The sequence below is a fragment of the Leptodactylus fuscus genome, chromosome 2 (genome assembly GCF_031893055.1).
Source record: "Leptodactylus fuscus isolate aLepFus1 chromosome 2, aLepFus1.hap2, whole genome shotgun sequence".
Lineage (NCBI taxonomy): Eukaryota > Metazoa > Chordata > Amphibia > Anura > Leptodactylidae > Leptodactylus > Leptodactylus fuscus.
This window is the reverse complement of record NC_134266.1, coordinates 264,906,781-264,923,194: the sequence shown is the minus strand read 5'-3', so window position 1 is coordinate 264,923,194 and position 16,414 is coordinate 264,906,781. Positions and strand designations below refer to the sequence as shown.

Below are 16,414 nucleotides of genomic sequence, written 5' to 3'. Positions count from 1 at the left end.
AGAGACTTGGTTGACCGCACCAAAATTGACAGGTCCGAACATCGAAGGTGCTTGTTGCAGCCCATGAAGCCACGCCGTCCATCTCAGCAGGTCTTACTTTACTCTCCCGCCGCGGTGATTTCCTCATCATCCACAGTTCAGTTTCTCCTTTTTTTGTTGAATTACATTTCACAAGTATCGGTGCTCGGCATAAAACAAGCAGACAGTCAATAGACAACCATTTCCAGAGAAGATATAACTCTCAGCAGCCGCTGTGTTTCCCTCTGATGTTATAAAGAGAAATATGAACATAACAAAATGACTGGAGCGGAAAAGCAGAGTTTTGCATGAATCTATCACAGCCCATAATTCTCCTCGCTCCTGTATTAATAGGGAAAAGTTTTCTTGCACAAAAATAACTTCTTTCAGACACATGCTGAGAAACAGAGAGCTGCGATATTGTCCGTGACTTCCCATCTGTAACTGTAGAATACAATCCACATATTCTACATTTATATAGAGAATATTCTTAAAGGGGACCTCCGATTATAAAGCAACTCGTCATCAATGAATAGTACGGATGAATATAAGAAACTTTGTAATAGGTCTTATTAAAGAAATCCGTTTCCTTCTCCAGTTATCAGGCTGAGATACTTTTTACATAGAAGTCTATGGAGAGGGAGGGGGAGACTGCTGGGAAAGACATTCATAGAACTGAAACTGCTACACTATCTGCTGTATCTTAAAGATAGGGCTCTTCATCTACACCGAATAAGTAAATAGATCAATTTGCAGGCTCCTCCTCCCCCTTCCTTCTCCATAGACTTCTATATGTGAAGCTAAAGACACTATGGATGCTATAGAGGAAGAGCTTAATATGTGAAGAAGGAAACCGATTTCCTTAATAAGATATATTACAATGTTTCTTACATTCACCCGTACTATTCATTTATGGAGTGTTAGTATATAAGAGTAGGGGGGGGTGTATACTTTTTCAATGATATTTTATCACTCTAATGCATCTAAAATGAAGCTATACTGAAAGCAGTCTTTAAACATACCCTACCGTTTTGTGTATACAGCTCCTATGCAGGCCTATGTGTCTCCGGGGTTACAGGCTAAGCATGGCATCTTCGGGGTTGGGGTTGGAGTATATGGATGAAAGACATCTATACACCTGGCTTATTGGATAGGGTCCCATAACATAAAAAGGATTCCTAAATGGTCAGTAGCTTTGTATCAAACTTTGCAGAAATGAATGGTACAACTGGATAAATACTGACTTTCACTCTGAAAATTCTGCTACACCTGTCCCAAGGCAGACTAGTCATTAGAGCTATATAATGGAGTTTAGTTTGATATTGGAGCTTTCTATCACAACCAAAGTGCTTCATTCACATCAGTACAAGGTCCTGGGGCTGTTATGGGACAAATTCTCCTCTACTTACTGTATACAGTGTATGTCTCTCCTCACCAGCTCAGGGAGAACTGCAAACTATAGAGGGATTCTGCAGAGGGTAATGGGTAGGGTTGAGCCGATCTTGACTTTTCAGGATCGATTTTGAAATCCGATTTCCGATCATTTTTCATTCGAACCCGATCTCGATCCCAATTCCGATCCCAAAGCAAGTCAATGGGATTTTTTTTACTAATCGGCTTTCTCAGGTAAGTTTTGGCAAACTCCAGCCTGGCTTTATGTCTCTGGGTAAGAAGTGGGGTCTTCCTGGGTCTCCTACCATACAGTCCCTTCTCATTCAGACGCTGACGCTGGATAGTACGGGGTGACACTGTTGTATCCTCGGACTGCAGGGCGGCTTGGACTTGTTTGGATGTTAGTCGAGGTTCTTTATCCACCATCCGCACAATCTTGCGTTGAAATCTCTTGTCAATTTTTCTTTTCCGTCCACATCTAGGGAGGTTAGCCACAGTGCCATGGGCTTTACACTTCTTGATGACACTGCGCACGGTAGACACAGGAACATTCAGGTCTTTGGAGATGGACTTGTAGCCTGGAGATTGCTCATGCTTCCTCACAATTTTGCTTCTCAAGTCCTCAGACAGTTCTTCAGTCTTCTTTCTTTTCTCCATGCTCAATGTGGTCACAAAAGGACATAGGACAGAGGTGGAGTCAACTTTAATCCATTTCAACTGGCTGCAAGTGTGATTTAGTTATTGCCACCACCTGTTAGGTGCCTCAGGTAAGTAACAGGTGCTGTTAATTACACAAATTAGAGAAGCATCACATGATTTTTCAAACAGTGCCAATACTTTTGTCCACCCCCTTTTTTATGTTTGGTGTGGAATTATATCCAATTTGGCTTTTTGACAATTCTTTTTGTGGTTTTCCATTGAAGACAAATTAAATGAAGAGAATAATACCAAAGAATTTGTGATTGCAATCATTTCCTGGAAGAAACTGAGTATTATCTGACAGAATTGCAGGGGTCGGGTTCAGTCCCACCCCTGGAAACCCCTTCATTAATGGAGCCCCCCATTCAGTACAGACCGGGAAGCTGTATAGGAATATATTTACAAGTCCCTTTAGCCGGGAGTCGTCATCCTATCTGTACTTTATACAGAGATGATTGTATTCGTACGTTGCGACAGGACATCCAGCTAAGCTCATTGACAAGGACAATGGGGATAAGGATAGAATATAGAAATCCGTAATATACAGAAAATCCTTAGCCAGGAGCGGTGGGGCACTGAATGACAGGGAACCGGAGAAAAATAAACTTTATTACATCTGCCGAGACACAAGTCAAGGAAGAGCCAAGTCAAATAAGGAGAATGGGTTTATTCAGTGAATATCGTAATCCGTGAAGAAATTTCATACGTCGTTCCCGAGATTTATAAAAGTGTCATTTGGCAGCCGGTCGATCGAACGGAGGAAAGACTTTCTAGTTTTACATAGTACACAGAGAGATTTTTTCCTACAGATACTGAGTTGAAAGGAGCCATTATAAAAATTGGCAAAGATTTTTGGCATCTGGACGCCATTTTGTTCTCCAAAAAGCTATAGCGTAGACCTGGAGTGCAAAGTGGAAAGTTTTTCTGAAGAGTGAAATTGTTGTGATGTGATACCAGTTATGTATATTGCTGCCGTTTTCAGTATACAGCACCTGTGTAGAAGCGTTCTCCATATACATAGATAGCCTTTGGGTCATATAGATGTGTCCTTCCTCATCTTTCCTCTTGGTTGGACAGATATGTATGCCATGAGATCACTAGATTTTCAAGATAATATGGTTTGGTGATATTATGTCTGTGTTTGGCCGCCTAGTGGTTGTATTGGAAATTGCAAGAGTTTTGTTAACGTGTCGCGATACTAGATTGAAATGAATTGGAGTCCACAATGATATTTGAGGTCATTTAAAGGGGTTTTCTGGCATGTTTCATACGCATGATCTGTACACACCCTCCACTGTATAGCGTGTGAGCTGGAGAATTGCCATTATTGTATTAGGAGCCGCATTGCATGCACTCTCGGTCCACTGCACCAGCACTAGAACAGCTGATCTGTGCAGGGTCTGCATGACATGCATTAGGGGCTGGAAACTCCCTTTAAGAGGGGACACATCTGCATTTTCTTGCCAGGTCTCTTTTACACGTTCCAGGGCTCGGGACATTAGGAGGCCTGGCGGGCCCCTAGTGTGTTTTTGTTTTTTTAATAGGCCACTACTTGGAGTAACCCCTAGCAGGTAATGAGCGTTATATACTTACCGATCCTCTCCTTAGTGGAGGTGGCTGCAATCAGGAGCGAGGATCAGCAAGTGAGGCTGTGGGCCCGTGAACCCCAACACTCAAGGCCGGCTCCAGGTTTTATGGGCCCTTGGGCGACAGAGCCTCAGTGGGCTCCCTTGTAAAGGAGGTGGGGGAGTCAAGACACTGTGCGTCGCAGATGAAGCGAGTGACGTCACACAGGAGTGTGGCGTCACCAATGCCATACCTCCCAATTTTTAAAGAGTAGAAAGAGCGCCGCGGCAAATTTAGCTCCACCCACTTATGTTGACTCCGCCCACTCATTCTTTCTTCATGTGCTCCCACACAGTATAATCCTCCTAAGTCACCCGTAAATTATATGTCCCCCTCCATCTCTCCCCCAGTTTCATATACCCCCTTCCTCTGCCCCCAGTTTCATGTCCCCCCTCCATCTCTGTCCACAGTTTCATGCCGTTCTCCCCCTTCATCTGCCCACAATTTCATGTCCCCCGTCTCTGCCCCAGTGTCATGCCGTTCCCCCCTCCCCTTCATTTGCCCCCTAGTTTCATTGGGCCCCCTCCATCTCTGTCCCCAGTTTCATGCCATTCTCCCCCCCTTCATCTGCCCAGTTTCATGTCCCCCCGTCTCTGCCCCAGTGTCATGCTGTTCCACCCCCCCCATCTGCCTCAGTGTCATGTCGTTCCCCCCCTCCCCTTCATTTGCCCCCCAGTTTCATGGGCCCCCTTCATTAAGTTCCACCTTAATATTTAATGCAAAACAAACACTTACACTCACCTTCCATCGCTCCCCCGACGCTCCTCTCTCCGCTCTCTCACTCCATTCACATAGTTGTAGGCGCGATTACGTCATCACATCACGCCTACACACGCAAGCCGGGCCGCAGCGTTAAAGCAGGAGCTGAGCTGTCACAGCTCCTGCTTCAATCGCCTATGTATTCAGCTCATCGGTGTCCGACGGACGCCGATGAGCTGAAATCGGGACAGGCAAGTGCTGGGGCGGGCAAGTGCCGGGGGGCCCCCAGAGGCTCTGTGGGCCCCAGCACTTGCCCGACTATGCCGTGCGCTGACGCCGGCCCTGCCAACACTGCTATCATTATACTATGGGGTCGGTAGGGGGGCTGCTGTGCCCCATGTCAAATGTTGGCCTTGGGCCCCGCCATTCCTAGTTGCAACACTGTTGATGAATACTGGTCAAATCACTTTCCCTTGCCCAAAAGAAGCGAGGGAAGGTGAATCGAAAGCTCAGTGCTTGTCCAGAAGCTGTGGACCTCTGCAAACAGCTGATCGAGAGAGTGCCAGACCCCCACCATTCTGAGAAAGGTTACTTATCCTAAGTCACTAATATCAGAGAATTGGGGATCCCCTTTAAATTCAATGTATAAACACTAAGTAGCAGTCACAAGGCTCCTGTATGGCCCCTGCCCCCTGTTCATAGCATTCTCTTATGTCACCCATATTGACTTCCAATAATCCAGACCTGTATAATGTACACGGTATATCCAGCCTGGACGCCGTGGCCTATTAGCGGCATTGTTCTCTGCGTAGGTCATGGCTGATACGTGTCTGATGTGGTAATGTCGATGCGGTGTTGTGATCAGCCCTCTGTCTCTTCTCATTCTCTCTTACAGTACATCCACAAGTTTCGCACAGCTGTCCTTGTTGTTCAAGTTATTCGCAACCTCATAAAAATTTATAGGTAAGAATTTCATCCTCTCCGAAGGTTTACAGGCTGGAATAATAATTACAGGTAGCAGTAAAATAATTGTTGTAATTGATGGGAATTAGAAATTCTGGAACAGGCGGCGCCATTTATTCTACTCAACTGGCTTCTCTGTAGTTTTGCATAATTCCTAAAAATTGTATATTATTCAAGAGACACTTCTAGTAAAATGGAATATTTACTATAGCTGGGAGGATTCAGCACTCCCACCACTCTCATAAGTGTGTATAAGTGTTTCTGTAATGTGCATGCCCACAAGAGCGGTTTACAGGTTGCATATGCAATAAATCTGCATCAAAAGTTAAGTAACTTTGTAATTTTATTGCACGAAATATCTTGTACTCAGTCACTGTGTACATACATTACATTACTTATCCTGTATTATACTCCAGAGCTGCACTCACTATTCTGCTGGTGCAGTCACTGTGTACATACATTACATTACTTATCCTGTATTATACTCCAGAGCTGCACTCACTATTCTGCTGGTACAGTCACTGTGTACATACATTACATTACTTATCCTGTATTATACTCCAGAGCTGCGCTCACTATTCTGCTGGTACAGTCACTGTGTATATACATTACATTACTTATCCTGTATTATACTCCAGAGCTGCACTCACTATTCTGCTGGTACAGTCACTGTGTACATACATTACATTACTGATCCTGTATTATACTCCAGAGCTGCGCTCACTATTCTGCTGGTACAGTCACTGTGTACATACATTACATTACTTATCCTGTACTGATCCTGAGTTACATCCTGTATTATACTCCAGAGCTGCGCTCACTATTCTGCTGGTACAGTCACTGTGTACATACATTATATTACTTATCCTGTATTATACTCCAGAGCTGCACTCACTATTCTGCTGGTACAGTCACTGTGTACATACATTACATTACTTATCCTGTATTATACTCCAGAGCTGCGCTCACTATTCTGCTGGCACAGTCACTGTGTACATACATTACATTACTTATCCTGTATTATACTCCAGAGCTGCGCTCACTATTCTGCTGGTGCAGTCACTGTGTACATACATTACATTACTTATCCTGTATTATACTCCAGAGCTGCGCTCACTATTCTGCTGGCACAGTCACTGTGTACATACATTACATTACTTATCCTGTATTATACTCCAGAGCTGCGCTCACTATTCTGCTGGTGCAGTCACTGTGTACATACATTACATTACTTATCCTGTATTATACTCCAGAGCTGCGCTCACTATTCTGCTGGTACAGTCACTGTGTACATACATTACATTACTTATCCTGTACTAATCCTGAGTTACATCCTGTATTATACTCCAGAGCTGCACTCATTATTCTGCTGGTGCAGCAGCCAATCAGAAGTGGTAGAGCCGAAGTGGGAAACGCAGAGCAGCCTCTTGAACCAATGATGAGACAAGAGGGTGTGTCTCAGACTACCTTAGAATCCCTTTAGACAATGTAGCTAAATTGTAGTCACAGGTCACAGCTCTGCTCGAATGAAGAAGAGCTTAAAAGCCTCCAACTTAAGAACCTAACTAGCAGATAAGTCTCCCCTATCAGTATCATCACATCACTCACTTCTGGTCAGTCCCTTAAATTCCTGTGACCGTAGAAGACAAGGTAAATTCGAGGTAACCTCCCCGTGTCACGCTAACAGTCTGCGGATATTTCCATTTCCATTGGAAATTAATTTCTAACACCTTCTCCTCCATATTAAATTCTTCATGGGAAAAACATATGTATTTATGGAAACAGTTCCCTGTCGCTCTTTTCCCCCATAAAACGTCTGTTGAACCCCCGAAAGCCGAGGTCACAGCGTCTTCTAAGGTCAGACGAAGGAACCGCGCTGGTCCCGAAGAAAGCCTTTACGAGAGAGATTTGACTTTACATTATAGACGCGCTACAAAGTGGAGGAAATTGAAAGATTTATATATTCTGTGCAGTGTCCCGGGGGGCGGGGGGCGCTCACATACACCGTTTACGTCGACTTTTTTTGGAACGTCTCGTAGAGGATGATAACGTATATTGTAAGACATAACAGAATGAAGCCGATAATTTGTTGTCTGAGGCTGTGAGATTTGACACTCCGGTTCTGCACAGTCTCGGAGTCAGTATCGGCGCTCCGTCTTAACACATCTATTTTAAAAGCAGCCGCAACACTGTCGTAAGGATGTGTTAAACCTTCCCGAAAGGCCCAGAAGGGGAAAAGAGTCAGCAACGAAATCTGTTACTGGAAACACGACTCGTCTTGTGTACTTTACATCCTCGTCCTGTTATGGGGCTGCGGTTTATGGAAACATAGCTCATTTTTATGGTGTAGGAGCCCGAAGGGACGTAGATATGGGTTATATTGGGTATCCTATATCCTAGGGGCGGTGTGAAGAAGTGCATGGCTTCCTTGTCCATGGGTGCTGAAAAATTAGGTTAATAAGGGAGCATTTACATCAATGTCTTAGGTCCATTGCAGGATCAGAACAATGGGAAAACAGTCCGTCTCAAGATGGAGAACCAGGGATCCCGAAGGACCCCCAATTAACCCATTGTCCGTCATGTGTCCATTATTTTTGCCCTGACATCACGGGTTTGCAGGACTTTTTTGTCTAGATATTCTGACTTCTCACCAGATGGATACCTGGAGCAAATGGGATTGTAGCCTAAAAAGGTCGATTTTGGACACTAAACCACCCCCAGGTCCGTATAGATCGGGGGTTTAGTGGGCCATATTGCCTTCTTTTAAATCCATACGTGCCTGTATTTACCTAGAGATGGGTCCGATGACTGTCAACAGACTCATCTCTGGTGCTCTCGGCGCCTGCGCAGTTCTTAAGTGTAGCAGAGAATATACACCCCAGGTTCACTATGTACGTGCCGGAGGTACGGCGCCTGCACACTGACAACGAGGTGTACTCCGAACTTCACCAGTGCGAGTACAGCGTATAGGGAGTATAAAGCTTTTTAATTTTTATTGGGGGTACAGATTTACAACAGGGTGATTCGGGACACTGCCTCTTGGAGTAGTCCTGGTGTTGATGACAGTTTATCTTGGCAGATCAAGAGACACTGTTGCATGGCACCGAGGAAACAAGCAGGAGTGTCTTCAATGATACAGATTGAAATCAGGGCAGGCAGAGTTTGTGCATAGTCAGTAATACAGGCAATAAAGGAAAGGAAAGGCAGCACAGGTTCCAAGTCAGGAAACAGGCCGAGGTCAAGCTTGGAAAGTCTGACATTGGAGGAACAGAAACAGGTAAGGACAGGCAGCACAGGTTCCAAGTCAGGAAACAGGCCGAGGTCAAGCTTGGAAAGTCTGACATTGAAGGAACAGAAACAGGTAAGGACAGGCAGCACAGGTTCCAAGTCAGGAAATAGGTTGAGGTCAAGCTTGGGAAGTCTGACATTGGAGGAACAGTAACAGGTAAGGACAGGCAGCACAGGTTCCAAGTCAGGAAATAGGCTAAGGTCAGGCTTGGGAAGTTTGACATTGGAGGAACAGAAACAGGTAAGGACAGGCAGCACAGGTTCAAAGTCAGGAAATAGGCTAAGGTCAGGCTTGGGAAGTCTGACATTGGAGGAACAGTAACAGGTAAGGACAGGCAGCACAGGTTCAAAGTCAGGAAACAGGCCGAGGTCAAGCTTGGGAAGTCTGACATTGGAGGAACAGAAACTGGTAAGGACAAGCAGCACAGGTTCAAAGTCAGGAAACAGGCCGAGGTCAAGCTTGGGAAGTCTGACATTCGATTAAATAGCAAGATAGGAACCAACATTACTTAAACACCTTCCAGTAGGGTAAGGTACTTTACCTAACCAAAAACAATTGGAGATTGGTTGGGAAAAATTTGCCCATGTGTGTACTGGCTGTTTAAGAAATAGACAGAGCTCCTGTACATTATGGGGGTGCGCACTAGTAAAGGCAAAAAGAGCTGCAGCAGGCAGGGTCTTCAGGGGCACGAGTAACCTAATGGCTTTGACCAACGGGAGGATCTTAGTACTACATCACCAATCCATAGGTGAGGATAGAAATCTATGATCGCCGGGTTCTGACTGTTGGAACCTCCACCAATGGCAAGAACTGTCTTGAGACCCCTGTGTGAATGAAACAGTATTGTACTTGCATAACCGCTGCTCACAGAGAGCTGGACTCAACAATCTTTTGTCCTCTACCAAGACGTGAATGGAGTGGTCACACATAGGCAATACCATTCTATTCACACATTGGACTTGGGGCCCCCATCTCATGAGAAGATCAGATGATCGCTGTGGTGGCTCCAATGTTAAAGGGATTATCTGTGATGAGACCAACCCTTTAGTCTTTGGACTTTCTTCAAGTGACGTTTCCTCCTTTCTAGAGATTACGCAGCCTCAAGATCGGAGCCCATCTCCTTCAGCGAGTATGTTGGGTTTGAGAACGAGACTGAAAACCTTCTGTTTGACCGATCCCTCTTCAAGGCCAAAATGGAGGTATAGTATCAAAGAAGATTGATCAGTTGGCCACGGCCATGTCATACTTTGTCCCAAGAAGACTCCCCCAGATTAGAAGACGTTATTTGCGATGACCAGGAATTCGGCATAGGGCTTGGGATTGTCCTTGGCATAAAATGGACATTTGGGAGGACCTTTGTGGGGAGAGTCATCGGCTAAGATTGGTGGACGAAACGAATCTTTAGAGGTTCCCCCATCCATAATGCTAAGGAGACCTGAGACAGCAACAGTTCATGTTGTTGGGGAGGTAACGGGAATCGGTAGAAATTTACGGTTTCCATGTTATTCTATCTTTTTGTAAATGACGGTACGTTCTTTATGTCCATCATGTCGGCCCCTTCCTTCCTGCCTGGTCAAGATGGTTCTTTGTTCTGATGCAAAACAAATCCTTATGAGCCCACCGGAGAAGAGGACACCAGAAGAAGCAAAGCTGGTACGTGTTTGTCTATGGTTTAGCCCAATCTCCCACATCTGGTATGTTCCTGCCAAACAGTGGGCAAATGTGCCCGGCCTGGTGGAGTGCCCCCATGTCCGCCCGGCTCTTGGTCATATAATATGCAATTTTGGCACAAAAAAGGGGTACAACTGGTATGATTTGTATCCACATAACAAAAAGGAGACGAGCATCGACCCTGCCAGATTTGTCATCGTGTAAGCCAGAAATCTGGCGGAAATGATGTGGTAAATGCAGGCCAGCTATGTGCTGATGTACACTACTCCTCCAAGTGCACGACCTGCCAAAGGCCTCCATAACAGTGACAACCACACATAGAGCCTCCATATCAGTGACAACCACACACAGTGCCTCCATATCAGTGACAACCACACATAGTGCCTCTATAACAGTGACAACCACACACAGTGCCTCCATAACAGTGCCAACCACACACAGTGCCTCCATAACAGTGACAACCACACACAGTGCCTCCATAACAGTGACAACCACACACAGTGCCTCCATAACAGTGACAACCACACACAGTGCCTCCATAACAGTGACAACCACACACAGTGCCTCCATAACAGTGACAACCACACACAGTGCCTCCATAACAGTGACAACCACACACAGTGCCTCCATAACAGTGCCAACCACACACAGTGCCTCCATAACAGTGACAGCCACACACAGTGCCTCCATAACAGTGACAACCACACATAGTGCCTCCATAACAGTGACAATCACACACAGTACCTCCATAACAGTGCCAACCACACACAGTGCCTCCATAACAGTGACAACCACACATAGTGCCTCCATAACAGTGACAACCACACACAGTGCCTCCATAACAGTGACAACCACACACAGTGCCTCCATAACAGTGACAACCACACACAGTGCCTCCATAACAGTGACAACCACACACAGTGCCTCCATAACAGTGACAACCACACATAGTGCCTCCATAACAGTGACAATCACACACAGTACCTCCATAACAGTGCCAACCACACACAGTGCCTCCATAACAGTGACAACCACACATAGTGCCTCCATAACAGTGACAACCACACACAGTGCCTCCATAACAGTGACAGCCACACACAGTGCCTCCATAACAGTGACAGCCACACAGTGCCTCCATAACAGTGACAATCACACACAGTGCCTCCATAACAGTGACAATCACACACAGTGCCTCCATAACAGTGACAATCACACACAGTGCCTCCATAACAGTGACAACCACACAGTGCCTCCATAACAGTGACAACCACACAGTGCCTCCATAACAGTGACAATCACGCACAGTGCCTCCATAACAGTGACAGCCACAGTGCCTCCATAACAGTGACAATCACACACAGTGCCTCCATAACAGTGACAACCACACACAGTCCCTCCATAACAGTGACAACCACACAGTGCCTCCATAACAGTGACAACCACACACAGTGCCTCCATAACAGTGACAATCACACACAGTGCCTCCATAACAGTGACAGCCACAGTGCCTCCATAACAGTGACAATCACACACAGTGCCTCCATAACAGTGACAACCACACACAGTGCCTCCATAACAGTGACAGCCACAGTGCCTCCATAACAGTGACAGCCACACAGTGCCTCCATAACAGTGACAACCACACACAGTGCCTCCATAACAGTGACAACCACACAGTCCCTCCATAACAGTGACAACCACACACAGTGCCTCCATAACAGTGACAACCACACACAGTGCCTCCATAACAGTGACAACCACACAGTGCCTCCATAACAGTGACAACCACAGTGCCTCCATAACAGTGACAACCACACACAGTGCCTCCATAACAGTGACAACCACACACAGTGCCTCCATATCAGTGACAACCACACACAGTGCCTCCATAACAGTGACAACCACACAGTGCCTCCATAACAGTGACAACCACACACAGTGCCTCCATAACAGTGACAACCACACACAGTGCCTCCATATCAGTGACAACCACACACAGTGCCTCCATAACAGTGACAACCACACAGTGCCTCCATAACAGTGACAACCACAGTGCCTCCATAACAGTGACAACCACACACAGTGCCTCCATAACAGTGACAACCACACAGTGCCTCCATAACAGTGACAACCACAGTGCCTCCATAACAGTGACAACCACACACAGTGCCTCCATAACAGTGACAGCCACACACAGTGCCTCCATAACAGTGACAACCACACACAGTGCCTCCATAACAGTGACAGCCACACATAGTGCCTCCATAACAGTGACAACCACACACAGTGCCTCCATAACAGTGACAGCCACACACAGTGCCTCCATAACAGTGACAGCCACACACAGTGCCTCCATAACAGTGACAACCACACACAGTGCCTCCATATCAGTGACAACCACACACAGTGCCTCCATAACAGTGACAATCACACACAGTGCCTCCATAACAGTGACAACCACACACAGTGCCTCCATAACAGTGACAACCACACACAGTGCCTCCATAACAGTGACAACCACACACAGTGCCTCCATAACAGTGACAACCACACACAGTGCCTCCATAACAGTGACAGCCACACACAGTGCCTCCATAACAGTGACAGCCACACACAGTGCCTCCATAACAGTGACAGCCACACACAGTGCCTCCATAACAGTGACAGCCACACACAGTGCCTCCATAACAGTGACAGCCACACACAGTGCCTCCATAACAGTGACAGCCACACACAGTGCCTCCATAACAGTGATTCCAAGTTCCCCTCTAATAGTAGCAACCACATTGCTTATAGTAGTGCCAATCATACCAACCCGATAATAGTGACATCTAAAGTCAGTTACAATGTTGCTATACTTGTGACAGTATATAGGCCACCATGATAATAATAGTCAGTATAACAATGAGAGCTGCTTTGATAGTCGTAGCCGCAGTGCCCCCATCCTAGAGTGCCCCCATAAATGTGACAGCATAACACTGCAGCCAGAGCCCCCACAGTTCCCCCACCACATAATAACAGCGTTCTGTAATGTGACACAGCTTACAACATTGCCAGAGCCTTATCATCATGCACAAAAGGACTTTGGATAATCCCTTTATCTCAGAAGGGCCCCCCGGGGATTCGCTGATCACAGACTACATTCAGCCACAATTTGCTACAACCCCTTTAAATGACACATTCGGCTCTGCTACACCCGCACCATTTCTAATTCCGCAGGCTGGTGAAAATTTATCAAAACAAGCAGGGTGCAGCCATTCCCCGTGTCACCAGATGTTCTATCTGTCTGCCATTCCGATGAAATGAAATGTTTTTCCGCTCATTTTCATCCTTATCGATCATCCGGGCGATATTTGGGTAACATATTTTACCTATCATAAACAATATCTTTGGCGGCAGGATTGGTGCGCGGGGAGGCCGCCGCCGCTCAACTACTACCGCTTTGTAATATCAGGATTGATTCTTAAGGCAATGACTTGTGACAATGCAATATCATCTTTCCATATGCATGAGACGGTGCGTTCAATTACAGGCCATGCTGTCTCTGAGGATGACAGTCAGCTCCTTCGCCGCCTATCCGGTGCAGATACAAGAGAACATAGCCAAAGTTGGGTGGTACGAATGGTAAGTAAGATATTATTCTAACCCCTTAAGAACATTGCCTTGAGCTGCGCTGTAATATTCTGCTTACGCCACCTTGGAATCTCCAAGTGTGTCAGTCTTCACTGCTATGCTAGAATTCTATTCGTGACGTAGGAGGTTCTAACTGTACAATGTTGTGGCTAGGAATTTCTTCAGGCTTCTTCTGCTACGGGAGAATGGGGCAATAGTTATAAAATCCTCTTACAGCACCACCACTGGTGGGAATTAGGTATTACAACTAAAATGGCAAAAACCCTCCCAAAATGTCATTTTTTTTGCAAATTTTGAATTACTGATTTTTATTTACTGATGCCCACATGGTATAAAGCCCCCTATCCTGGCCCTCACATGGTATAAAGCCCCCTATCCTGGCCCTTACTTGGTATAAAGCCCCCTATCCTGGCCCTCACATGGTATAAAGCCCCCTATCTTGGCCCTCACATGGTATAAAGCCCCCTATCCTGGCCCTCACGTGGTATAAAGCCCCCTATCCTGGCCCTCACATGGTATAAAGCCCCCTATCCTGGCCCTTACTTGATATAAAGCCCCCTATCCTGGCCCTCACATGGTATAAAGCCCCTAACCCTTACTTGGTATAAAGCCCCCTATCTTGGCCCTCACATGGTATAAAGCCCCCTATCCTGGCCCTTACTTGGTATAAAGCCCCTATCCTGGCCCTTACTTGGTATAAAGCCCCCTATCCTGGCCCTCACATGGTATAAAGCCCCCTATCCTGGCCCTCACATGGTATAAAGCCCCTATCCTGGCCCTTACTTGATATAAAGCCCCCTATCCTGGCCCTCACATGGTATAAAGCCCCTAACCCTTACTTGGTATAAAGCCCCCTATCCTGTCCCTCACATGGTATAAAGCCCCCTATCCTGGCCCTTACTTGATATAAAGCCCCCTATCCTGGCCCTCACATGGTATAAAGCCCCTAACCCTTACTTGGTATAAAGCCCCCTATCTTGGCCCTCACATGGTATAAAGCCCCCTATCCTGGCCCTTACTTGGTATAAAGCCCCTATCCTGGCCCTTACTTGGTATAAAGCCCCCTATCCTGGCCCTCACATGGTATAAAGCCCCCTATCCTTGCCCTCACATGGTATAACACCCCCTTTACTTGTGCCCGCACAGTATAATGCTCTCTTTCCTGTCCCGCGATATAATGCCCCTTTACCAATGCCCACAGGGTATAAAGCCCCCTTTCCTGACACCCACATGGTATAATACCCCTTTTACGGGTACCCATATGGTATAACACCTTTTTTCTGGCCCCCACACTGTATAATGCCCCTTAACCAATGCCCACATGGTATAAAGCCCCCTATCCTGACACCCACCTAGTATAACACCCCCCTTAGTGGTAGCCATATTATATAACCCCTTTTTACTTACCCCCACATGGTATAATGCCCCTTTACCAATGCCCTCATGGTATAAAGCTCCCTATCCTGGCCTCCACATGGTATAACACCCCCTTTACTGGTGCCCTCACATGGTATAAAGCCCCCATCCTGACACCCACATAGTATAACACCCCCCTTACGGGTACCCATATGGTATAATCCCTTTTTCCTGGCCCCCACACGGTATAATGCCCCTTTACCAATGCCCACATGGTATAAAGCCCCCTATCCTGGCCCCCACATGATATCATGCCCCTTTCCCGATGCCCCATGTTATAAAGCCCTCTTTATAGGTTCCCACACAGTACAACACCCCCTTTACTGGCCCCACATGGTATAATGCCCCCTTTGCTGACCCCTAAACTGTATAACGCCCACTTTACAGGCCCTACATGTTAAAAGAAAACCCTTACTTAACCCCCACATGGTATTTATTGGTTTGAGTTCTTTACTGGTCTCTATACAGTATACTGCCCCTATACAAGCCCACATGCAGTAAATGCCCCCCATAGTGACTTTAGTCGCTGATCCTTGACCGATCCCCATTCATGCCCATAGTGGCCTGTGCTTCCCCTTCAGCCCTCTAGGGGGCTCTGTGCATCTCACATCAGGTCGCTGATGCTGAACAGTATCAGGACATTGCAGACATTCAGTGCAGCACATGGGGCCCCCTGGAGGCTGAAGGAAAAGTAGAGGTGACGGCGACCTAGGGCCGAAGCGAGAATTGGTTAGTACATAGCGGCCGTTACCTGTTGGAGTAATTCAAAAATGTAAAATATCAGCACCCCCAAAGTCGTGCGCCCCCTAGTAGCCGCTATGGCGGTAGTTTCGCCCATCTCTACTCAAGGTCAAGAGGATGCCAGTAAAGCGCCGTATTTATTAAGTTACTGAACATAATAGATAATAGATTTACATCTCATAATATTAGACAATCTCCGAACTATCGAACCAAAATCTCTCGTTTTACTAGTGGGAGGAGCCAAGTAAGATTACAATATCCGCTCTA

General features: G+C 46.3%; 1 protein-coding gene across 1 annotated transcript in view; it reads left to right on the top strand.

Annotated features, from left to right (window-relative positions):
- CNBD2 (cyclic nucleotide binding domain containing 2) overlaps window positions 1-16,414 on the top strand; it is a 125,016-nt gene that overhangs the window by 15,115 nt on the left and 93,487 nt on the right. Inside the window, exons 6-9 of the mRNA XM_075266432.1 lie at window positions 5,330-5,397; window positions 9,774-9,885; window positions 10,265-10,339; window positions 13,890-13,981. Coding sequence (XP_075122533.1) covers window positions 5,330-5,397; window positions 9,774-9,885; window positions 10,265-10,339; window positions 13,890-13,981 — 347 coding nt within the window. The remainder of the gene's footprint in view (window positions 1-5,329; window positions 5,398-9,773; window positions 9,886-10,264; window positions 10,340-13,889; window positions 13,982-16,414) is intronic.